This window comes from Phyllobates terribilis, unplaced genomic scaffold (genome assembly GCF_046119375.1).
Source record: "Phyllobates terribilis strain yellow unplaced genomic scaffold, ASM4611937v1 Scaffold_5__5_contigs__length_657084704, whole genome shotgun sequence".
Classification (NCBI taxonomy): Eukaryota; Metazoa; Chordata; class Amphibia; order Anura; family Dendrobatidae; genus Phyllobates; species Phyllobates terribilis.
Window position 1 is genome coordinate 56,064,273 of NW_027362765.1, and position 12,358 is coordinate 56,076,630.

General features: G+C 45.4%; 1 protein-coding gene across 1 annotated transcript in view; it reads left to right on the forward strand.

Moving 5' to 3' along the window:
• Window positions 1-11,042, forward strand: part of LOC141271441 (uncharacterized) — a 233,171-nt gene extending 222,129 nt beyond the window's left edge. The window contains exon 5 of the mRNA XM_073681516.1: window positions 10,619-11,042. Within this exon, the coding sequence (XP_073537617.1) occupies window positions 10,619-11,042 (424 nt within the window). The remainder of the gene's footprint in view (window positions 1-10,618) is intronic.
• The last annotated feature ends 1,316 nt before the right edge of the window (window positions 11,043-12,358 follow it).

Sequence of the window (12,358 nt, forward strand, 5' to 3'; positions counted from 1 at the left end):
TTCAAACTGTGCAGAAGGGTGCATAGGTCCCTGATCTGAGAACACTCCTCCAGCGTGATTTGTCCCACCTCTGGATCTCGTTGGCCCAGGCTATACGTCAGAACGTATTGCACCAGGGCTTGTCGGTGCTGCCACAGTCGCTGCAACATGTGCAGAGTTGAATTCCACCGGGTAGGCACATCGCATTTTAGCCGGTGAAGTGGCAGGCCCAACGACTTCTGTAGAGATGTAAGTTGCTGAGCTGCGGGATGCGAACGGCGGAAGTGAGCACACAGCGACCGTGCCCTCTGCAGAAGGCCATCTAGTCTGGGATAGTGGGCTAAAAATTGCTGGACAACCAGGTTCAACACGTGAGCCATACAAGGCACGTGAGTGACATTGCCCCGGCGAAGGGCCGCACCCAGGTTTGCAGCATTGTCGCACACGGCCTTCCCTGGTTTCAGGTCCAGTGGAGACAACCATTCATGAAATTGGTTCTCCAGAGCTGACCACAACTCCTCAGCTGTGTGACTCACATTTCCCAGACATTTCAAAGTAAAAACCGCCTGATGATGTTGAGCCCTACTGCCAGCATAGTAAGGAGGTGTGCAGGATCCCTTCTGCGCAGTTAGAAAGCTTGTGGCATGACCAGACAGGCTTTGGGTGCAGGTGGAAGACCGAGAGGAGGTTGAGGAGGCAGAAGCAGTGGAGGAACTTTGACATAAAGAGGATTGACGCACAACTCGTGGGGACGGCAAGACTTGGACAGCAGCCCCTTGTCCTGCTGTCACCATAGTTACCCAGTGCCCAGTCAGCGACATGTAACGCCCCTGTCCATGCCTACTCGTCCAAGTGTCTGTGGTGAAATGCACCCTGTCACACACAGAGTTTCTCAAAGAAGCGGTGATGTTGTGTGCGACATGCTGGTGGAGCGCAGGCACACCTTTCTTTGAGAAGTAGTGCCGACTAGGCATCTGGTACTGGGGCACTGCGACGGACATAAGGTCTCGAAAATCCTCTGTGTCCACCAGGCGGAAAGGCAGCATTTCTGTAGCCAAGAGCTTGCAGATGATGAAATTCAACCTCTTAGCTTTCTCATGGCTAGGAGGAAATGGTCTTTTACTTGTCCACATCTGAGGGACCGAGGGCTGGCTATTGTGCTTAGACGGGGTTGATAAGGGTGTCACCGGCAAACTGCCGGTCTGTGAGGAAGATGCAGGCGGACATGTTAGGTTGCCTTGATCCAAAGGTGGTGCTATCGATGTCGGACAGCGCTCAACACCAGCTGGTGTTACCACCTCCAAAGAAAATGATGACCTGCCAATCACGCTGGCTGTTGCGGGTAAAGAGGTGGCAGGTCTGCGCCCCAAAACAGGTGTGACTGCTGTCCCCCCAGTCACAGAGGATGAAGAGGCCGCGGATGCACAAGATATGGCAGACGGTGGTTGGCCCAGCCGGCTAGGCCGCATTGTAGCACACTGAGCTTACCACTGCAACTTATGCTTCATGTCCATGTGCCGCTTCATGCATGAAGTACTCAAACTATGTATTTTTTGGCCTCTACTTAGCTTTTGCTGACAAATGTTACAGATAACACGAGTTGGGTCATCTTTATCGATCTGAAAAAATGCCCAGGCTATGCAAGGCTTAGCACCCATGCGACCTGAAGAGCCACCACGACTTGTGGTGAGAGGCAGAGTTGTGTTTGAGGATGCAGTTGTTGACGTGCTTCCAGTACTACGTCTCTGTCCAGGAAGGCGCAACCTGACCTTGTCGTCACTAGCATCTTCCTCCACCTCCTCTGCTGACCTCATCTCTTGGCTGACTGTGGGTTGACAGTAAGTGGGATCTCCAACCTCATCATCATCACCCTGTGCGTTATCACACCCGTCGTCCTCAGAGCCAACCTGTTCCTGCCCTGACAAAAAACTAAAGTTGTCGCTCCAATCAGGTATTTGAGTCTCATCATCGTCTTCCTCATTGTCTCCACCAACAGGAGTTACAGTTTGGGAACGAGGGTCTACATTATGGTCAGAACCTTCTGCGTCTGGTCCTGGATCCGACTCATAAAGATTCTGGGCATCAGTGCAGATCATTTCCTCGTCTGGATTCACAGAAGCGCTGGAGTCGACCTCTGATTCCCAGGCTATAGTATGAGTAAACAGCTCTGCAGACTCAACCATCTGTTCTACCTCATACTCAGACGGGCAGCTGGAGATTTGGGAGCTGTGAGGAAGCAAGTGCGATTGGGGTGACACCTTTGAGGACTGGAGTATTTGTGATGTTGAAGTTGATGTGGAGTAGAGCCCACTTAAAGGAGCACTTGATATCCGTTGAAGCACCTGCTGTTTTTGTGCCTCATCTGGAATTTGTAGCGATTGGCGTGGCCGTAAGAAAGGGATCTTATCACATTATCCGCTAAAAGAAGTAGACATTTTAGTTTGGCTGGAAGATGGTCTTTCTTCTGCAGATGTTACTGTTGCTTTAACACCTACCCCACGGACACAACCTTTTTTCCCCTTCCCAACACGCCTATTCCCCTTTCCACCAGCAGCAGGCCTTTTTCCACTCATTTTGGTGGTTAACTAATTCACAACTCTGGAGTTGTTTGCACAAAAAAACAATGGATGGGAACCGAGCAGAGCTGAGTGGCCAAACTGTGGTATTAGGCCAAAACTATTGGCTGGGTTAGATGCAGAAAAAAATTATATTCAATTTGCAACCTGATGGAGGTCAGTATAGATGGACTAATAGAACAAGTCCCACACACTGCTAGAAGGCCAAATATTTTTTCAGAGGTAGATGCAGAAAAAAAATATATTCAGTTTGCAACCTGATGGAGGTCAGTATAGATGGACTAATAGAGAAAGTCCCACACACTGCTAGAAGGCCAAATATTTTTTCAGAGCTAGATGCAGACAAAAAATTATTTTTAATTTGCAACCTGATGGAGGTCAGTATAGATGGACTAATAGAGAAAGTCCCACACACTGCTAGAAGGCCAAATATTTTTTCAGAGCTAGATGCAGATATAAATTATTTTTAATTTGCAACCTGATGGAGGTCAGTATAGATGGACTAATAGAGAAAGTCCCACACACTGCTAGAAGGCCAAATATTTTTTCACAGCTAGATGCAGAAAAAAATTATATTCAGTTTGCAACCTGATGGAGGTCAGTATAGATGGACTAATAGAACAAGTCCCACACACAGCTAGAAGGCCAAATATTTTTTCAGAGGTAGATGCAGATAAAAATTATTTTTAATTTGCAGCCTGATGGAGGTCAGTATAGATGGACTAATAGAACAAGTCCCACACACTGCTAGAAGCCCAAATATTTTTTCAGAGCTAGATGCAGAAAAAAATTATATTCAATTTGCAACCTGATGGAGGTCAGTATAGATGGACTAATAGAATGATGCTATGCCCAAAAGATTTTACTTCACTAGGTGCAGTAAAAAAATTGGTATTCTATACACAGGTGGTATATCTTGCAACACAGATAGGCTACTCCACTGACTAACACACACTGCAATAGGCCAAAAAGGATTAGCTTTGCTATATTCAGCCAAATGCTGTGAAAAAAACTTGCACAGCACTGGCACAGACCTGCCTGGCAAAAACTGATAGGAACTGATGTAACCTAGTCCTGAAAAGGACTGCAATTACAATTAGTCTTTACTCCCACAATCGCTCTATTTAAGAGCACAGACCTGCCTGATAAAAGTCGTAGGAAATGCTGTAACCTAGTCCTTAAAAGGACTGCAATCACAACTATTCCCTACTCCCAAGCTATCTGTAGATTTGTGCGAAAATTGGCTTGAAATTAACAAGGTATAGCGCACACAGCAACAGCGGTGCCGTCTAACACGCAGCTGCAGCAGTGAGAAAATGGTGGCGACGGGGAAAATGGCTTGGTCTTATAGGGCAAGGACATGTGACATACACTGCCAATGACACATGCTCTTGCTTGTGTGAAAAAAAGCACTTCGCTCCGTGTGTGTGTAGCACCCTGAGGATTCGGCTGCTCAGGGGTATTGCACCTCAAGCCAGAGGTGTGGTATTCCACTCCCGGGTAAGGATGGAGTGTGGAACTGAGCTCAGTAGGCTGCATGCACTACATACATCCCATTTCCGGGGGACAGATCGACGGTACTCCCACCAAAATATGTGCAGGTACGATAGTGTCTGTCCCTGGCTGGAGTGGGAGGGGGTTGGAACATCCCAGTAGTGTAGGGGCAGATAGGGGGAGCAGTCTGGGTAATGCTAGGAGCTCATTGGGTGCTGGTCACCTGAGCTCACACATAGAGGGAGTATATAAGGTGGGAACCATCTTAGATCAGGGTCAGACAGGCAGACAGTTACCAGTCAGTCTGTTGTAGAGGGTCAAGCAGTCCTGAAAGAAGAGAGAGAGGAGAAGAAAAGGACCCAGAGGGGAAGAAGAGGGAACCCCAAGAGCCCAAATACAACCAGAAGGGTGAAGGGTTGGCACAAGGGTACTGGATCCCAAGCTGGTGGAGGGCACTAATCCTCAGCCAGAGACCGGAGGTTGTGGGCAGGATCTGCCACGACCCCCCACTAAATCCACTGCGAAGGCACACCAAGTATAGGGTCAGGGAACCCAGAGACAAGGGTTTTACCAACAAGAGGCCCGAGGGAGCCGGACATAAGTGGATCCCTGGTGGGGAAGGCCAGAGAAAAGGAACGTCAGAGAGGGAGCTCAGGATCACGCTCCAGAATTACCTGGGGGTTGGCCGAGTCCAGGACCTGGTGGACGCAGCACGGCTCGGGCGGTCACTCAAGGCCGGAGTGACCAGCACAACAGCAGTAAGTAAAAACCCTGAACTGCACAGCCCGACTCTGAGTCTTATTACCACCCTCACTGCACCACCACAACCACCACCCTCTACAACTGACCCCCTGAGGCTATACCCCTCCCGTTGGGGGTTATACTACCAGAAGCTGCACACACACCACCAGCCTCAGCGGACCCTGCTGCAGCGGCGGCCGTATTGACCGCAAATCAACGGGTGGCGTAGTCGACCCTAAAGAACATCCAGCAACATCTGTAGGACTGCCACACACTGAGCTTGACACCCTGGGCACGGACCGGGTCACCGCCACTCGGAGACTACAACCCCCATCTGATCCGGATCCGGGTATTCCCCAAACAACACTGGCCCAGGGGGCGCGTCATGTGCGCTGCTGATAGGCTGACAGATTGCACCTCCCCACTGTAAATGCGGGAAAGAGAAAAAAAAATGGAGATCTTCATTATTCCTGCAGAGATCCATCCCCTGCCCCTCCCCCCACCCCGCTGTACACTCAAACTGCGTATTAACATTAATTTTCATCATTACTGAGAAAAAATCCAGTTATGATTTTGGTGCACGAACAGTTATCGAACATAACCTCGAACAGCCGAATTTTTCTCAAATCGTTCGTGTTCGCCGAACGGCTCGAACACCGCCCAAAACAGCTCGAATTTGAGATTGGCGAACAGTTCGAGTCGAACAACGCTCATCTCTAGTAGGTGCAAGTTTCTCCAGCCTGTTAGACATTAGAGGGTGAACAGCAGCACATTGGATCAGTGGTTAGCACTTGAAGCCTTGCAGCGCTGGGATCCTGGGTTCAAATCCCAGCAAGGACAATATCTGCAAGGACTTTGTATGTTCTCCCCATGTTTGCGTGTGTTTCCTCGTCTGTAAAAATAGTGTCCGGGAACCTTCCAACACACTTTTCTTAGCAAGGACTGCTTCTCGGCAGGGTTGAACGGTCCTACCAGAGAATCCTCTGGTGTTCCTTGGCTTCTACCTCAGGAGATTTCATGATAGCGCTAACTTTGCAGCTGCTATGCGGCTCTTGAGCGGGTGAGAAAGGTTATCCCTCAGAATCAAATCCTCTGGTGGGCACAATGTTTTTCAATCTGAAACAGCTTCTCAGTGGGAGTTGTATTTCACCACAGTCATATTCTTAAGCTCGGTGAAAGGACTGGCATAGAGGGAAACCGTATCTGCCCCGGCTGTCATTTCTCAATCATAAGGTTCCGCCCATTATCACACACGACCATGCCTGGCTATATGTTCAGGGGTGAGAGCCACAGATCAGGCTGCTGTGTTACAGCTTTCAACAACTCTGCAGTGCTGGGCGGTTTGTCAATTAAGCATTAAACATGTTATCTTCAGCACAGCCTGTTGCCGCTTGGCCGAGGCAGTGCTGTCAGCTTGTGAGTAATGTAGTCATTTCAGAGATGGAAGAGGAGGTGCATGAGCTGAACAATGTGATTACATTGAGGTTAAATTGGTAATGCTGTTTTTTATACTAAAGAAAGATTCTATTGTTTTGGGGTTTTTTACGTTATATGTTAAGACAAATGCATTCACCGGTAAATGTCATTTTAACATTTTACAACCTTATCTGGCAATGTGGTGTGTGACACATCATCAGACATATCCTGTTTTATTTATGATGGAAGACTCTGAAATTCATAAAGCCTATTTTTATAGGGCCATCAGACGGCTCTTACTATTCTTAAAAAGCCAGCAGTAGGCCCTCGCTATTATTAGAGAGCCATCAGCCGGCTATGCTTTGTTGTTCTTATTATTAACAAATGGGTCTCCTATACTGTTATTGCATATCCAGCAAGGGCTGCCAAAAAATTTGGACGCAACCCAATACCCCTTTGAAGAGACAGAGGAGGGTCTCAGTAAAAAAATGTTCCCATTATAAAGGAGCGGGTCTCCTATAGTGGTAATGCCCATGCTGTGACTGTGAGGGCTGCAAAATTTGGGGAAAACCCCACTAAGAATTTAAAGACACATAGAGGAGGGTCACAATTATGACAAATTCCATTTAGAAAGGAGAGAGTCTGCTATATAGGTATAGGGTATGCAGTGAGTCCAACGGCTGACAAAAAATTTTTTACGGGCATCATAAACACCCTTTAAAAAAATTATGTGGGTGTTGCATCACGGACCACGGTCACCCTGGTGATAAGGTGGTGGAGGATGAGGAGAAGGAGGAGGACAAGAGCAAATAGCCAAAATCAGGAAGCGTATACCCATATGTGGGTGTGAAAAGGTGCATGAGAATACACTTCCCAAGAAAAGACACTGGATTTGAGTTTATGTTACGCTGCTATCATTCGGTGGTGTTGAGAAGTCTGGCCCAATCCAGCCCTTGTTCATTTTTATAAGAATCAGCCTGTCAGCATTTCAATTGAGAGGCAGATGCGCTTATCAGTTATAATTCCACCAGCGGCACTAAAAACCAGGCTCTGATAAAATGCTGGCGGCAGGGCAGGCCAGGACCTCCAAGGCATAGAGAGCCAGTTCATTCCACATATCCAGCTTGGATAGCCAATAATTATAAGGCACAGAGGAATCACGAAGGACGTTAGTACGGTCGGCAAGGTACTCCCTCAGCATCTTCCCAAACTTTGCACTCCTTGTGAGAGTACTCCATGCCTCAGGACCTGTGCGATAGGAGGGAGTGAGAAAACTCTTCCAGAACTGTGACAGTGTTCCCCTGCCTCTGCTGGATTGAAGTTGTGTCTCTCTCACCTGTACTCCTTGGTTGTCCAACGAAGTGTGCCCTCTGCCGCCAACGTTTTCAGATGGGAATTTTTTTAATAGTTCCGCAACAAGGGCCTTCTAGTACAGCCCCATATTTGTAGACCTGTCCGCCTCAGGATTAAGAGATATAAAGTTCTCCTTGTAGTGTGGGTCTAGAAGTGTCACCAACCAGTAATGACTGTCACCCAAAATTTTGAGAACGCGAGGGTCATGGGAAAGTCATGGGACTGACCATGCTCTCCTCCTCCTCCTCTCTGTCCTCTGGCCATCCATGCTGAACAGACGGTATGACAGCTGTGCAGGTAGCACCATCTATAGTGCATGAAACTAGCTCCTGTCCTTCCTCCTCCTCCTCCTGTTCCTCATTGTCACCCAATCCACGTTGGGATGAGATGAGGCTTGGCTGTGTGTAATCATCCTGTATGGTTCCTTGCTCCATCTCATTGTGCTCCGCCCGCAATGCATCCTCTTTGATTGTGAGCAGAGCGCATTTCAGAAGACAGAGAAGCGGGATGGTGACACTAATTATGGCGTCATCGCTGCTCACCATGTTGGTGGAGTCCTCAAAGTTTTGGAGGATGGTACATATGTCTGACATCCATGTCCACTCCTGAGGTCTTATGTGTGGAGTCTGAACTGAATACTGAAGACCTTGTTGATGCTGGTACTCAACAACTGCCCTCTTCAGCTCACAAATCCTTCCCAACATCTGCAGTGTAGAGTTCCAATGCGTGGGGACATCACACGCCAGTCTGTGAGCCAGAAGCTGCAAATGCTGCTGAAACACTTCAAGGGCGGCGGAAGCTGTAGCTGACTTCCTAAAATGGGCACACAGGCAGCGTACTTTAACAAGCAGATCCCGCAGCTCCGGGTAGGATTTGAGAAACCGCTGAACCACGAGGTTAAGCACATGGGCCAGGCATGGTACGTGTGTGAGCTCGCCTCGCCTCAGAGCCACCACCAGGTTCCAGCCATTGTCACACATGACCATGCCTGGCTGTTGGTTCAGCGGTGTGAGACACAGATCTGCCTGCTCTTTCAGAGCTGTCCACAACTCTTCAGCATTGTGCGGTTTTTCATCTAAGCATATTAGCTTCAGCACAGCCTGTTGCCGCTTGGCCGAGGCAGTGCTGCAGTGCTTCCAGCTTGTAACTGATGTGGTCATTTCAGAGATGGAGTCTAAAGAGGAGGAGGAGGATGAGGTGCAGGAGCTGTAGACCATGGGGGCAACCCTGATTGACCTAGGGCCCGCAATCCTTGGCATCGGGAGGTCCGATTGGGTCCCGGTTTCCACTATGTTATCCCAGTGTGCTGTCAGCGAGATGTACCATCCCTGCCCACAAGCACTTGTCCACATGTCTGTGGTTAGGTGGACTTTACCGATAACTGCGTTGTTGAGAGCACGGCTAATGTTTTGTGACACGTGCTTGTGTAATGCGGGGATGGCACACCGGGAGAAATAGTGCCCCGTCTCATGCTGCACATCACACATCTGCATCTCTGGCTGCTGTGGACATAAAAGGGGACAAACTTATGGTGTGGCACCCATGCTCCCCTGACCTCAACCCCATTGAGAACCTCTGGAGCATCATCAAAAGGAGTGTCTATGATGGCGGGAGGCAGTTCACATCTAAGCAACAGCTCTGGGAGGGTATTCTGTCCTCATGCAAAACAATTAAAGCAGAAACCATCCAAAACCTGACAAATTCAATGGAGTTCAGAAGCTCCTTTCAAACAAGCGGTCCTAAGTGCAAATGTAACATCACCTAGAATAAAGTTTTGAGTTGAAAACTGTTTGATTTCAGTTTGTAATAACCTGCTAATGCTTATAATTTCAAAAAATGACCATTTTTTTGTTCTTTATTAAAATGAAAAGGTTGAAAACTCTGCTGTGCATAATAATTTGGAACATGCATTTTGAGTGCAGTTTGAGTTTTTTATTTTTTAAAAAATATACTGTTATCATAGGCCGTTTGTACAAAAACCTTTCAATTGTACTCTAATAGTTATTTGACTGGAAAATTACAATGACTGCAATTCATATAGGTAATTTGGGAAAATCTGAGAAAATATTATTTGCATAATAATTTGGAACATAGTGTAAAGAGTGCCAAACATGCAGGGAGGGGACCCGATTTCCCGCCCAAGCAACCTAGAAATACTCGGCGAGCGCCGAGCATCTCGAGCAGTAAGATGCTTGGGCGAGCACCGAGCAGTAGCGAACATGCTCGCTCTTCACTAGTAAAAACCAAACTACAAACACTTATCTTCCATTTTTACTCTGCAAAAACAAAGAAAAATACAAAAATGTACCTGGTAACTAGAGCACTGCACTTACTCCAAAGCCCTGGCTCATGTGCCCTCAGAGCGCATGTAGCTGATATGTAGTGTATGTGATGGACACCTAATATACCTGACTTACAGGCCCCCTTTATCAGTCTTTACTAAACATTTTACTAGGAAAGATCACTGACTAGCATAAAGAAACCTGAATCTATGACAAAGCTACAGAGAAGTGATTACTTGAAAGCACACAACCTGGTGACCAAACCTAATAATCCACTAGTCCCTACTAGATGATATCTACTAATGTCATCTTTCTCCTACTCAATTGAATTTTGCCCCAATATGTATAGAAATGCTTTTATAGAATTGCTTTAAAATATCTAATATTGTAAGAAATAATGTTATTCCCTGTTATTGTAGAAAATTAATTAAAATCCATTTTATTCTTGGCAGATGGCTGTAACAGAAGCTCAGAGGAAGATCTGATATTTTCCCATTGTAAAGCAGATGATCGTGGTGTCACACCAGATTCATATGAAGAGCAGATCATTATCCCGGATCCACCTCCAAGTCTTCACATCAAAAATCTTTCAACTGATTCTTTTCAGCACGTTCTGTCTTCTGGTTCATCACAGACTATTGAGAGTAGAAAAAATAACAGATCGGATATGCAACAGCAAAGGACTTACACAGGAGAGAAACCGTTTTCATGTTCAAAATGTGGGAAATGTTTTACTCAGAAAGGAGATCTTGTTATACACACGAGAATTCACACAAGGGAGAAACCATATTTGTGTTCAGAATGTGGGAAATGTTTTATACGCAAATCACATCTGTTTGAACATCAGAAAATTCACACAAAGGAGAAACCATTTTCATGTCTAGAATGTGGGAAATGTTTTACTCACAAAGGTGATCTTGTTATACACACGAGAATTCACACAGGGGAGAAACCATATTTGTGTTTAGAATGTGGGAAATGTTTTACAATCAAATCAAACCTGGTTGCACATCAGAGAAGTCACACAGGGGAGAAACCATTTTCATGTTCAGAATGTGGGAAATGTTTTACAGTCAAATCGCACCTGATTAGACATCAGAGAATTCACACAGGGGAGAAACCATTTTCATGTTCAGAATGTGGGAAATGTTTCAATCATAGCTCCATTCTTAGCTCACATAAGAGAACTCATACAAAGTAAAAAGAACATTTTTCACGTTCAGAATGTAGTAAACGTTCTACTAATAAAGCAAGTGTTGTAGCCCATCAGAGAACTGATACTGATATAGGGAAGAAGCCATTTTCATGTCCAGAACATTTTACTTACAAATCACATTTTCATTAACATCAGATAAATCACACATGGAAGCAGCGGTTTTCTATTTATTGACAAATTCATCAAAAAACTGTTTGTCAAAGTAAAGTCATACATTACATAAGAAAGGAAAAGTAATTTAGAGCACCCAGTGATAATCGAGAAATGTATGCAAATACCAAAAAACACCTGTTATCGAAAAGGGATGAAATCCAATTTTCACACCTTTTATATCCTCCTTTATTTTCTGTATTTCGGTCTTCTTCGATAAAGATAGTATTTTGCATATATAATATTTCTTATTTTTATTTGCCATTATAATGTCCCTTATATATTTATTACATGTTGAATTATATTGGAGTATATTATTCAGATATGTCATGATCCCTTCGCTCTAGCTCTTTGCCATTAATAATATATGTGTTTCTTACCTTTTATTTCCTGATCTATTATTATCTCTCACTTATCTGCTACTTCTGCCCAGGCACCCATGTTGTATCATGCGCTCTAGATCTACTGAATGCTCCATATATATATTTTGTATGGACAATACTGTATTCTGTTTTTTATTGTCCTCTGATGTGTTCCTCTTTAAACATATATCTTTCTTCCCATCAATGTTTGATTTGTAATCTGTGCGCATGCGCTATGGATTAGTTGCACGTTCTATATATTATGTCAGGGTTTATCTCTTCACACATGCGCGGTCTACTTACAAGTCATTAGTGGTGCCGAGCTCTTCTGCGTATGCCCGGCATTCTCTTACTAATAACTTTGTCAATCTCGAATTGTACTTTGCGCGCTTGTGCTATAGATTAACTGAACATTCCTATATTAAGTATGATTATAATTGCACACATGCTCCACTTGTCTACAAATCACGAACGGTCCACATATTTTTTGCATATACCAGTCTCTTTTCAATAAATGATTCGCTCGCGCATGCGCTTTCATAATTCTAGAAGCTTTGCCACTTCTTGTTTGCTCATGCAAAATGAATTCTTCAAGCAGCGAGCTTTATCAATATAGTGTGTTTGCGCCTGAACATAGTCAACCTTAAATATACTTTATATTTTATGTTCACGCATGCGCATTACACATATCCGGACGCTGATATAACCCACTGATTTACTCCCTCTGCCTCCTACACCTGGTAATTAAATGATTTACTTCATTGTTCTATTACCTTTATTTTTATAGAA